At 48.6% G+C, this 13,199-nt stretch overlaps 2 protein-coding genes across 2 annotated transcripts; one reads left to right on the forward strand and one right to left on the reverse strand.

Annotated features, from left to right (window-relative positions):
• Positions 1-3,249: 3,249 nt before the first annotated feature.
• Positions 3,250-4,441, reverse strand: FPRO_02454 (uncharacterized protein; the record flags this gene model as incomplete). The annotated part of the gene is made up of 2 exons (XM_031227443.1): positions 3,250-4,353; positions 4,427-4,441. 2 exons carry the CDS (start codon positions 4,439-4,441, stop codon positions 3,250-3,252), a joined length of 1,119 nt encoding a protein of 372 aa, XP_031077879.1.
• A 3,466-nt stretch (positions 4,442-7,907) lies between these two features.
• On the forward strand, positions 7,908-10,985 carry FPRO_02453 (uncharacterized protein; the record flags this gene model as incomplete). Its single annotated transcript, XM_031227444.1, has 2 exons — positions 7,908-8,472; positions 8,521-10,985. 2 exons carry the CDS (start codon positions 7,908-7,910, stop codon positions 10,983-10,985), a joined length of 3,030 nt encoding a protein of 1,009 aa, XP_031077880.1.
• Between the last annotated feature and the right edge of the window lie 2,214 nt (positions 10,986-13,199).

Below are 13,199 nucleotides of genomic sequence, written 5' to 3' on the forward strand. Positions count from 1 at the left end.
AGTTGACACACAACGTCATTTCGACTTAAACTCACTGGCTTGAGAAATTTCCTATCATGTCCAGTTCAGCTGAGCTGAGCTGGGCCTCGAAGAACAACACATACGCATGCACTGGACGAGACATCAACCAACAAACAACTGGGAGTACATTAGGAGCTGATACAGTGACTCAGTCGGGCTGTGTCAGTGTCTCTCCTGGGTATTCGGCCAAACGGTGGTATTTTGGGTGACTTTGACTTTTTTTATTATGTACGCTTCTGCCTCTGGAGTCCATGACGGAATAGTGCTCTGCACGTTCCACGTGGGAGATTCCATTCACAGGGACCTGTGCCCCGTTTTCGGAATTGTGCAGCACTAGTCACCCCCTCCCCCTTGGCCCTTGGTCCTTGCGACTTGGAGCTCTCAATCACTAGCTCACCAAGCTCCAACGCTTCTGTCTCGGCGTCTTGTTCGCTTGTGGCCCTACCCAAGTCGACAACCCAAGCTTACAGGGCCAGGCCAGACCAGCCTAACACTCAACGCAACGCAATGATGGGAAGACCGGACTGTTAGACGTGTCATGTTGCTGGAGCTCTCCTCCAATCTACAGTCCCAGTTACGAACTTTCCCATTTAGGAGATCTGATCTGTTACAGGTGATCCTGACTGGTCTCTTTTGATGTTGTCTCTTTTCTTCATTTCTTCTCCTTTTCCCCCTTTTCTTTTCCGTTTTCTCTTCCTTGTAGTACCTGGCTTGTTGTTTATCGCCTGCATCAAAACGGTGTTTGTTGGTTCTTTTTTTTTTTTTTTTTTTCTTTCAAATATTCTTGTTTCTTTTCTTACTTTCGGAGGGTTTACCCCACGCTTTGGTCTTATCTCCTCAACCTACCTCCACTGCCAGAAGCAACTTTGGCTGCTGACAGTACTTTTGGGTGGGAGACAAGTCAATGGGGGAATGTCGTTATGACCTCATCTTATTGGAGCCAGCAAAACTTTCGGTTTGGCTCATGGCGCAAGGACAGAAAAACAACGATTTCTATGGATGGGACTGGTGCTTTTTTTTTTAGGGTCGGCGCTCGACATAGACTATGGCTCAAGCCAGACAGATACGGGGCGAACCAGAGGATATCAAGAGGATGAGAGGAACACACGCATCAACTTTTAGTGTATTGCTATCGTCATAAATGGAAACATTCTACTTCTAGCTTTGAATCCTTCTCTACCACTAAATACTAGTTAACTAAGTGATTGTCATCGTCATCATCATCGACGAGGTGGATGTGAAACTGAATCATGAACAAGATCTTGATTAGTAGTATCATTACCTCAGCGGGAGTTTTCCCCAGTCTCTCCATCTTATACAAGAAGCCTAGCAATTCAATCTGATGAGCCTTGATTGGCCCGGAGTTTACGAGTAAGTTCACGACGTTAGGCACAGTAGCTGCTGACTAGGGGTACCTGCTTAGGCTGCCTTCTCATCCCCAACCCCAATGGACGGAAGGCAAGGCCCAGAAACTTGAGGTAAGAGGTGAGGTGGACATTGGACAGTGAGGAAAGAGGCCAAAGTCCTGTAATCTCCCCTCACACCTACCTTAGGTACCTTACCTTAACCTACTAAAGTTACCTACGGCATTGGTTGCCCTTTCCTCTTCTATCGTCCGCCTCGGGTCTCGCTCGTATTGAGTCCCTGCCTTCTCTTCCAGTGCGTGCGTGCACCATCGTGTAGATCTCTTGTCTCATCTCATCACGATCCTACCTTTTCAACATTCTCATTACAACATCACTTTAAACTTTTCTCTCCTCTCTTAGCACCTCGCTTGGATGCTTACTTCACTTCCCTACCCTTCCCTTCCCCGAGCCATTTGGACTGGATTGGACTAGGTTGCGCGGGTCAATGCGATCGCCTTGCTCATGGACAACCAACTTCCATTACCAGACACAAGCTTACGTGGAATAATGTGCATCATCTTCTAATGGGAAACATCCGGATGGCTGTGGCAGTCTTGTGGAGCGTCGCAGTCTGTGTCTGTGCCATGGCGCAGCGAAGGAATAGAAGCTACAGCACCTACTTCACTCTGAGGGAGCACCAGCACCGACATCGTTGACAGAGCTAGCTATGGATACCTTTTTTTAACGCGCGTGATGCTATTCTAGGCTTCACGCTGCCCCCAGTCTGATCGACGCTCTTAGCGGCCCACCAAAAAGACCAATCTTCACCAGAAGCCTTCCAGAACAACTTAGAAGCTGTCTCGTATTGTTTCCACTCTACACACGGTGCACTCGCGAGCCCAGGTCCCCCAGCTTAACGCTTCAAACGGTGGAGAGCAACGTCTACATACGAACCAGGGGTTTTCCTAATCACCGAAACACGCCAATACTGACGTAGACGCTTACAGCCTCGCAAATGTTTCGATAACATGTATGATACACACAACCACCATGTAAACTTTGGTACTCAATCATGGCTCGTTTCTACGGAACTATCTTGAGTCATGCCGACAACCTTAACAACCATCACGAAGCACGACACACCCCCATGGTTAACGGATCCGACATCCCGCCCGCCCGGCCGACACGGTCCCATCGGGGAACGTACCCGGAGTTTTTGAGGTGCTTTGCGAGCTGTCCGAGCATACATGATAGTATCATTGTTGATTCAGGCTTTCGCCTCACTCATTGGTCCGTTGGTGGTTCGCTTAGAGACTGGCCGAACTCTTTTGCCCTGTCTCGCTTTGTTTCAAACCTCACAAGCATCAGTTGACGAGCTCTTTGACCATGCACATTCATGTCACTCAACGATCGGAGTGGCAGGGCATGCCATGCTCTTCAGATTGTGCTAGGGCTTTTGTGCGACCAGTTCGTGTGACGACCTCGTCATACTTCGGCAAATCATTAGAATGCACGAGTTGATGGAACGTTTCCAGATGCTCGGACAAGAAGTTGTCAGTTGCGTGTGACTACTCGCCTCCGGCCCTTTACGGACACTGCCATGCCGAAGAGAGACCGCTCCGTCTCGGCGTCGGAGGTAAAGGGCTGACCCCAGTCCCCACCCCTCCGGCCTCCCGCACCGAGATATGTCGGACGGACACTGGGCGTTTGCGGCCGGACACAAAACTGGTTTGGGTCACATCTGCTCTTACGAGCTGCCTTCTTTGCAAGATTGTGCATATTCAAAGATATCGGCCGTTAGTTTGAGGGCGGTTCGCTGAGGCAACGTTGCTGCACTTGTCACTCTTTCGGGTACCTTGATCGAAGAGATGGGTATGTTTATTCAGGCAAGTAAAAGCCAACACGGTAGCAGGCCCAGCAGAGCCGCAGCCGTCAACCAGAATGATAGAACTATGGGTATGCTCGACTTCGTATTTGAGGAAGACTGGTAGTATTTTGCGATTTTGGGGTCCCCCAATGCCCAATCCCATACAGTACGCTCAGTGCTTCTCTTGGTCACCTCCACACTGTCACCAATGGATATGGTCGTATCGCCACCGGGGTTACTGGTTAGAAAGCCGTATCTGCCGAAGACTGGAGAATACTTTGATCCAGTATCGACTCTTCGGTCAGACATGAGCTTCTTGAGTACAGTGCCACGCTCCCCTTTGGCAGCACGGCCGGTGGAGTAGTCAACGTTGAGCGAGGTGCATCGTCCGCACATCTTGGTGAGAGCTACTTGATGGGCTCCATTAATGGTCAGTTGTGCCCAAAAGTCCTCATCCCATGCGGTCTCGCCATCCAGAACAATGTTAGGTCGCATAGCCTTCATTTCAACATCGCATGTCGATAGCCGGGCTTTGACGTTGTTGAGTGATTCTTCTGTGGTGAACAGATAGGGCGCACAATCAGTAAAGGTAATCCAATCATCCTCGGTGGCTTTCTTCCCTAAAAGGTGGTTGAGAAGCAGCATTGGCCATGGCGGGGGAGTGGCCTGAGTCTTGGGTGAGAATGTTCCCAGCACAGGGCGTCGACCATCACCAATGAAGACGAGAGCTGTCTCGAAACCAAAGCAAGCGGTGAACCATGCATCATATTTGGGTCCCATGCGGTATGCAATAACGCGACTTTGATGTAGGCTGACGTCGGCCTTGCTCAATTCAGTGATCTCCGGTTCAATTGGAACTTCAAGTACAGTGTCCTGCTCTGGTTTCCACGGCACAAGTGGTTCTTCTGGAATCAGGTACTTGACCCGGATCTTGTCGCCAACGACTTCTTGTGCGAAAAGGCTGCATTCTGGGTGACCGGACAATTGGATCTTGCTGAATTCGCCCGACTTCTCAATCTTGTAAAGCATAAAACGACGGTCATACTGAAGCCCTTGTGGGCCTAATTTGGCCGACTCGACTTGAATGCCTCGAAGTCCTTTGATAGGATAGTACCAAAGCTATCATGGGCTATCAGCAAAAGTCCAGGACCCCCCACAGAGATTGACGTGAGTGAGGCTTGATCGGACTTACTTGGGTAATCTTCATTATTTCTTGATGTGTTGTTTGACAGCCGGTCAACAGGACAAAGCAACAATGTTTATGTTGTGAATGGAAGAACTGGATTGCAAATCAGGTACGAACCCCTCGTTGACTAGGTACCTAGGCAAGCCACAGCCAACTCGAGCACTAACCAAAGGTACCTAATTCCTGTTAGTTTTGAGGAGGTGACGCAGGCAATTGAGATAACATGGAATTCGGCTCCCGCTACCGAAGATCTCACACCGCATCTACACGTACGTCCAATCACAAACTATTGATTGCAATACATTCTTGGAGTACATTCGACATCAATTTCATCTGGACTAACCCAAGATAACTCATTGAGAGTTCTTATTTCCTTCTTTACATTAACACTGTCTTTCATTGTTTTTGTTGCCTCGGTTCCGAGTTCGGAAGACCTCCACTGTCGGAATCCCTCCGCTGTGTTCCGCAACAGACATCACAAGACGAAAGACAACAGCCATACAAGTGATTCATCATACCATTGTTCCCTCCTTTCTAATTTGACTGAGTAACTTGCCAGTCGGATTCGGGCAGCTCATAAGTGTAACTGACATGTCCTCAGCCCTTCAGAGTCGGAGTGGCTGGCAGTAGAGTTCAAGGGCGTCGTTGACATGGCCCTCCACTTTCCGGCATGTGCAATAACACATCACGAAGAGTTAGAAGAAAGGCGTGGCGACCAATTGATAGTCACTCAATTCTATGTTTATCAATTTCTTCTGTAAATATCAGGGATAGAGCTGAATCTTAGCCTAGTATATCACAGAGGTTGTGAAAAGGAAGATCTTTATTCTTATCTACCTTATACTACATGGGCATCCAGATTCGATATAACTACGCTAGATTCTTCTATGATCTTGACATTTGTGCAGTGCTCTCATGAAGTGAGATTGACGATTTCATTCCTCCATGATTACAGGTTATTCACGACTTTAAATGCAGTGCCATTGTCATTTGATCGGCAGATAGAGAGACTTTACTATAACAGGGAACCTCAACTTCTGCACGTGAGATAAAGAGCCTTTCTCTAAGACCTTTATCAATACAATGGGTTCATCTGGCAGATTGAAGGAGGGAGACTTCCTTATCTCTACAACAGCCCACCACTTTCTGAAGCCATAGAATCGTGCTCCATCTGGAACTTGAGCGGCTTCGCTACCCTGTACTCACAGCACTCTGTTTCTGACATTTAATCTGAATCCTGTTATAACCCTCCGGTGATTGGTTTCTTCAGAGCTGCTTATACGGTGAGCAATAAGTTCTCGATTTTTGTCGTCTCAAATGATAATCCCGGTTTAACATTCTTACTAGCTTTAGTATCAGCCAGATACGTCGCCCAGCCCTCGGGGAGCAAGAAAACACCGGACCTTAATATAAGGTGTCAAAATAAACTTACCAAAAGGTATCCTAGATTTATGCTAAATTTAGGCTTAACTCGTGCTAACTTACCTCAGTCTTTTTGTTATATAGAGTCGAGGTCCTGAGTTTTCTTTCCTCCCCTAGCCAACCTAACAGTTTCATTATACTCATCGCTGATGTTGAAAGTACTCTATTTCTCCAACGTCGTAGTCTTCGAAACGACGTCTTTGAGATCCAGAAACACGTTCATATTAGAGACATTTCTCTCTCTGGTCGTGGCCGTGAGACTGGCCGGGACTTCGGACGCTGTACTTGAACACAACCATAGACCATCGATCACTGTCCCACTATGATAGCCTTGGTCTTTATGACAAGCGAGAGGCTTCTCTCGCAGTCATTATCAGTACAGCATGTTCTCCTTATTCTTCATTCACAGGACAAGATAAACTTTCGACGGCTTCCCTTTCATGTCCCACAGGACCATGAGTCAAGCAAAATGTCCGTTTCGAGCGTATTGGTAAAATATCCGGCAATGCTTGACGGAATAGTTTCGTTCATAAACATTGGCAATGGCTATTTGCGCAGAATCATAAGAGATACCTTGTTGGTGCTGTGATACACTTGCTATCACAGGCTGTTGCAGTTGTATTATGAAATCGCTTCCGGTTCAACACCAATAACTCGAAGGAGATATTGTTGGGCGGCAAGACCAATATGCCTTGGTAGTGTGCGTACAGCTTTCTAACACAGAGCAGAGGCGCAAGGAGAATACGTAAACCCAACCACTTCATCCAGCATCGGATTGGCGAGCTGAGCTGCATTCCATCTTCTCGCCTCTCCTAAAGATCGGCACTCAAGGTAACATGAGTGCTGACATGACGGTATCATCGCGTCTGGTCGGACCCGAAAAGCGAAGCACATGCCGTGAGCCTCGAGGAAGGATTCATCGTTATCGCTGACACTGCCACCAAGACTGCATGATAGCAATCTTTTTTTGGTCCGTGTTGATCAGAATGGGAATTTGTCTAGGGTTTCATCGATTAATAGCTCCCAGGGACGTTAAAATAAGATGTGGATTGGGTGAATAAGATCGCGCAGCTAACAAATCCAGCCAAACATCATCTCGCGGCTCGACGTCATTGCTGACATCTATATTCCTAGCCATGAGGGTGGCGTCATAGCGCGAGATGAGACCTTATCAAGCCATTTCCTTGAAACACCAGCTGGTCAGTGACATGGTCATCCCATAGAGGATTTCAGTTGACCAAGTCAGATCAGCCCTACGCCTTCCTTTCATATCGAAATTCGTTTTCGCTAAGCCTTAGCTCCCCACAACTCAGAGGAGCCAGAGCTGAGCAGATGCAAATGCGCCTCGACCTAGGCTTTATCTGGTTTGACCAGGCGCTGACGACCCGCAAGAGCTGCCGCCTCTGATGTAACAGCCCCTGGCCTTGTCTTTGTTGTTGAGGCATTGGCTGCTGCCATCGGCAATATGGAGAAAGAGAAAAGAGGCTGACGGCGTTTCTTGGCGTCCCATCGCTAAAGAACCTGGATTCCATATCAAGACATATCATTCAGCACGGCGTTGCTTCGTCACAAGAATATGGTCTCTTTCTCGTATAGCCGGCCTGGCCAATGGCGAGATAATCGCTCCGACTCTCCGCTCAGAAGTGACTGTAAATATTACAATATCTTGAAACCCTAGGAGGATTCTCGAGCACCGCCTTTTGAGAATGGATGATACAACCCTGTGCATCCATGTCGGAGACTAAAATCTGACAAGCACTGCCCAAGGTCCATCGCATGAGTCTCGTTCAGGCTCCTTGAATGGTAGATCCCAAGTCCGAACCCTGGGCTCGGAATCCCGTATGGATCTCAGGCAATGAATTTCATTTTTTCTTCCTCATTGAGGTTGTAGGATCACAAAGTCCCAGCCAGCTTATAAGATGGAGTACATGCCGCCCTGCTGGCTTGATATGATGAGTGTTGTCGTTATCATTCCTCGTCTTTTCCCACGAGGATATAAGTGAGGTATAGAGAGTCAAGGTTGTCAGTAACCTCTACCTTTTTGAGCAACAAGTGATACGCCACAATGTCGCTTTCAAGCTATGGCGTCGACGACGCTAAGCTACCACAACAACCTTTCCTTCCTGGTGCCAGGCCCGATACACCAAGCTTCCTCGACACAACTGCATGTCTTTGCGCTCTTCGTGCGCTACCTGGACTCGATAAGCTCGCCGAAGCCGGAGCGAATTTCGATAATGGCCAAGCAGCATGGCAATGCATTGGAAACCAAACACAAGGTGTATACAACATCACAAGTGGAAAATGGTACAAGGCCAAGAATCCCAAGGGCTCACTCGATCTACCCATGGAAGACAACTCTAACCCTCCTGTCGGAGGTGATCTCGTATGGGACTCCAAGAGCCGTTCTCTTAAGCCATTGAAGGACAAGAACACGCTCACTGTTTACGACCGAGACTGTACTGGCACCAACCGATCGAGCTTCTCGACCAGTTTCTACAGAACCACATATCAGCTTCTTAACGATAAGCTTCCTATTGATGCTGCACCCTGCTGGCGGCCTGGTGCCCTTCCTCTGCAGCTGCAGAACGTGTCTTCCTGGCAGAAGTCTGGATGTAAAGAGGGTTTCCTTTGTAAGTTCACTGACTAGGTTGCTTGAAATCGAAATTGACGTTTTGCAGGCCAGAACAACACCATCAATTCACTCCCTCAATCGTGTCCTCCTCTCGAGAAGTGCACAGTTGCACGTCTCTCGGGCATGACTTGCTCATTGAACGGCACAAACGTGGGAATGGGAGTTTTCGAGCCAATTATTTGCCAAGCGGGCCACTATTGCCCCTTGGAGGACAAGGGCATGAAGAAGATTAGATGCCCTGCCGGCTCCTATTGCCAGCCCGGTGCTTCGACTCCAACACCATGCCTATCTGGTAGCAGGTGTCCGGAAGGTGCCTCCTTCGAGAGGTATCTGATTCCTGTGGGCGTTCTGGTCATCATCGATTTCCTCCTCCTTGTTGGTATGTTCGTCTTGATGTTCCGTTCACGATGGCAGAGAACATCCAAGGCTCATGCTGGTGCCCTGAAGAGACACAAGACTATGAGGGCTGTCAAGGCGACCATCACTGGACGGGGATACAAGGAGGTGCCCGAAGATCAAGATAATGAGATGGCTCCAATGCAACCCGGCTACAGTCCTTATTCACCATACGGACAAAACTTCCGAGAGGGGCGCACCCGAACTGGGTTTGAGGCTACTCTCTCGCGGAACAGTGTCTACAGCTCGGAACAAGAGCAGAAAGAAATGGAGGCCAACCCACAGCTCAGAGCTTTTGTTGAATCCATGCGACGAGCAGCTGAGGCAACCAACTTCGGTCTCTCCTTCAGATACTCCGATCTAGTCTTTCATCCCAAAAAGAGCCCAAGGCCCATTCTTCAGAACGTCACAGGCTCTATTGAGCAGGGACAGCTGGTTGCTGTTATGGGTGGCTCAGGAGCTGGTAAATCGACCTTTGTCAATGTTTTGATGGGTAAAACAAGCAACACTGGCGGTATCGTTGCGGTCAACAATACTCCAGGCAAGATGAAGCAGTACAAGAAGTTGACAGGCTACGTACCTCAGGATGATATCGTGTTACCAGAGCTGACGGTTTACGAGAACATTGTGCACTCGGCACGTATCCGGCTTCCTCGTAACTGGAGCAAGAAAGATGTTGAAGCTCATGTTGAGTCTGTGATTGACTGTTTAGAGCTTTCGCACGTGCGAGATTCTCGGGTCGGTAGTGTTGGCAAGCCTGTCATCAGTGGTGGTCAGAGAAAGCGAGTGAGTATAGGTATGGAATTGGCAGCTGCGCCAATGGCTATTTTCCTTGACGAGCCAACCAGTGGTTTGGATGCTACCGCAGCATCATCCATCATGCGCACGCTCAAGGCCATCGCAAGGCTCGGCATCTCCATCATTGTCATCATTCACCAGCCGCGAACTGAAATTTTCGACCTGTTTGATAACCTCATCCTGCTCGGTAACGGACAGACCATTTATGAAGGCCCTCAAATGGAGTCTCAGACATATTTCGAGAGCATGGGCTTCCAATTCCCAGAGCACAGCAATCATGCTGATGTAATTACCGACATCATCACTGGTAACGGTCGGGAATACAACAGTGCTGGTGATGTTTCCAAGGAAGCACTGATCTCGCACTGGGTTAAGATGCGCCAGAGCAAATCGGAAGAAGCTTTCGAACGCAGAAGCATCAGGTCCACGATGTTGGGCGATACAGGAATGCGTCAGGCCCTCAAGAAGCGAGGTGCTCCCTATATCAAACAGGGATGGCTCTGCCTCTGCCGTGCAATGCTTCAGCAATACCGCGCGAGGGCTGCTCTGTTTGCCGAGATGGGTCTTGCTGTTCTCGCAGGCGCGCTGCTCGGTCTCGCCAACAACCCCAAGAACGGTATTATGTTTGTCGGTCTATTCCACGAGCCCTATGAGGTCTTGTCGACAGCTATCGACTTCTTCTCTGCACCCCAGTTCGCACTTCTTATTGCCATTGCCATTGGTCTTGTTGCGGGTGCCCCTGGAGTCAAGCTGTTCTCCGAGGAGACACTCTTGTACAGGCGAGAGGCCGAAGCAGGTCATTCCCGATTGGCTTACTTCCTGGCCAAGGTTATTTCGGTCTTTCCTCGTATGGCACTTGGTTGCATGCACTTCACCGTGCCCTTGTTCTTGTTGTCTGTGCCCATCATCGACTGGGGTCTTGCATTCCTCACCAATTTGGTGTACTTCTACTGCATTTATGGCCTTGCAAGTATCGTAAGCATGGTCGTTCGACGCGAAGATGCACCGCTGTTTGCTACCATGATTGCCCTCATCACTGGTATTCTCTCTGGTTCCGCGCCTCCACTGGCATCTGTTAAGGATTGGCATATGGAGTGGCTTTGGCGAGCATCTCCTGCTACATGGTTGGCGGAGCTGTACTTTGGGCAGCTTGTGGCACCTTTTGCATACCTCTTTCAGGTCGACATTGCAGCTGAGGCGACTGGATATCATCTTGACCGCAAGTGGCTCAACATTGGTGTTTTGGTAGCTATCGGGACTGCTTATCGATTGATTGCCTTTGCTGGCATGGTGCTGGGACATCGATTGAGAAGATGAAAGGATGGAGTATCTTCCTGTATGGGCGTTCACACGAAGAAGGATTTAAGTTTGATAGAAAGTAGACGGCGAAATCAAAATTTGGATTAATTCATATTTCTTGTTACTGTAGTACTTGCCTGATATGCTTGACAAGACTATCCAGCAGGAGCAGCACGCAAGCAGTAAAGCTTCTTTCTGTTGCAATAAAACCGAAGGAGGGAACTTGTGGAAGGCACTCGTCCGATACTGTGGTTCGTACTGTCCGTCATTGAAACGGATTTAATTTTGCCTAAATGCCTCTTCTCTCGCGATTTTGAGAGTTAACATCCTCCCACAAAGTTTTGATCGGCCTTTGCAATAAGCATCTTCAACTGGCGGAAGATCACGTTTGCCCGCAAGGATCTTTTACAGTTTCAGGGTCTTTTTCTTCCAATATCCCTGCGAATTCTACAGCAACAACGTTGTGGTTCGTCACAACGAGGAGGGGCTGGATCGACACTCATCAAACACGTTGACGGACATGAGTGTTTCGAGTTGTGCTCCGTGCTCCATAACAGTTTCACTGTCATCGTTTCATGGCGGTTTGAAGCATCGACCTATTAAATATTGACTGGGAAACAACCGAAAAAGTCGTATTTTGCACCCTGTAGAGAGAGACCAGGGTGAGCACAGTCAACCAAAAAGTTTCAATCGCGAAAACGGGCGTCATATTCCCAATGACGAGAACATCAACGACCAACGTCAACGATGTTGTTGAGCCGCGTACTGTGCTAGAGCCAGTACGGCAAGTGGGAGAGAGCGATAACTATTCAAACCTACTAAGTTACTATCACATACTTTCATGCGGCTAAAAGCACAAACTTTGGCCAAAGGATTCCGAGCAAATCGGTTACCGTTGGTAACAACGAAGGATTCGCGTTCTCAGGCGGCGTTAATGAAATCATCCTCGGTTGTTCCCCCACACATCCGTCGCTTAGGTGGTAGATGCTTGTCACGAATGGTTTCCTTCCCCTCTGCGCGTTATGGCTGGCTGGCGCGTTAACACCTTTTGCAACCAGGGATATGCTAGATACGTCAGCAGTGGAGTTGATCCAACATAGAGATTACCACTTTGAACACGTTTGAACATCCTCCGACATTGTTTCTTGCTTCAAACTGTCACGTCAAGGACGATCAACTCTTGCTGCAACCACCGAGATGTTGATAGCCGAACCAAGCGACATATAACGTATCAACCTGAACTATTGGATTGGCTGGTTACTCCTCATATGACTATTGCCGTATGAGAGAGATGGCGTCAAGACAACGGCGCCGGCACGGTTAGTGCGATGAGGAGACACCGTTGTCGCTGGTCTAGACTATCTAGACTATTCAGCTGTTGGGAACAGATTTCACTGGCCCCTGACGATCGAGCTGCAAAGGCCGCTACGGAACATGTCGCGCGTTCAAACCGGGTGCCAAGCGGCGATTTACTATCTGTCCTCTGTATGAAAGTTTGACCTGTGCATCAGTGATATCGATATCGCCCGATGGTCAAAAACTTCAAGCATATGAAGGTTGCAGATGTTGGTTTTAGAGCCAACGTAGGTGGGCTATCAGTGTGTCCACTCACACCTTGAAATCATGCCTTGCTCGGCTGCGTTATAACCTGCCCCGGGACCAGGTGAGCCCTTTATTTCCAATCGAACAGCTGGGGCCCAAGCATGGTCAAGGCAGGATCAAATCAAATTTAATTGACTGGCCGTCGCGTGCTTGTGGAATTTCGATTTCGCATGGGCCAACCTGAACGTTATGAGACTACAGGGCACCAACGATAAACTAACATGCTCTGGGCCGCTGGTCGTCTCGGCTCCCCGCTTCTAGTCGTTTGTTGCTGGGAACCAAGTGGAGATGAGGGGCTGAAGGCTGAAATGCCCCCTGTTGTGTCATTCAACAAAAAGACGAGACGAGAGACAACGCCTCTGATGAGGTTGGTTACTGATGATTAGTTACATTGGGAGGGGAAGTGTGAAGCTCTGAACTTGAGACACGACGGTAAAGAGACAAGATATGCTTTTTATTGGGTGAGGTCTTGAAGATAAGGCAAAAGAGGGGTGCATAGGTATCATTATCAAAAGTGAAGATACTGTGACGGAACCACAGTACATATGTACGTTACAGCAAGTGCACCACTACACCGAATCCTTCTCAAGAGACCGGGCCAACGACGATTGATATCGCTCGACGAGATAG

This window comes from Fusarium proliferatum (assembly GCF_900067095.1).
Source record: "Fusarium proliferatum ET1 genome assembly, contig: FPRO_scaffold002, whole genome shotgun sequence".
NCBI classification, from domain to species: Eukaryota; Fungi; Ascomycota; class Sordariomycetes; order Hypocreales; family Nectriaceae; genus Fusarium; species Fusarium proliferatum.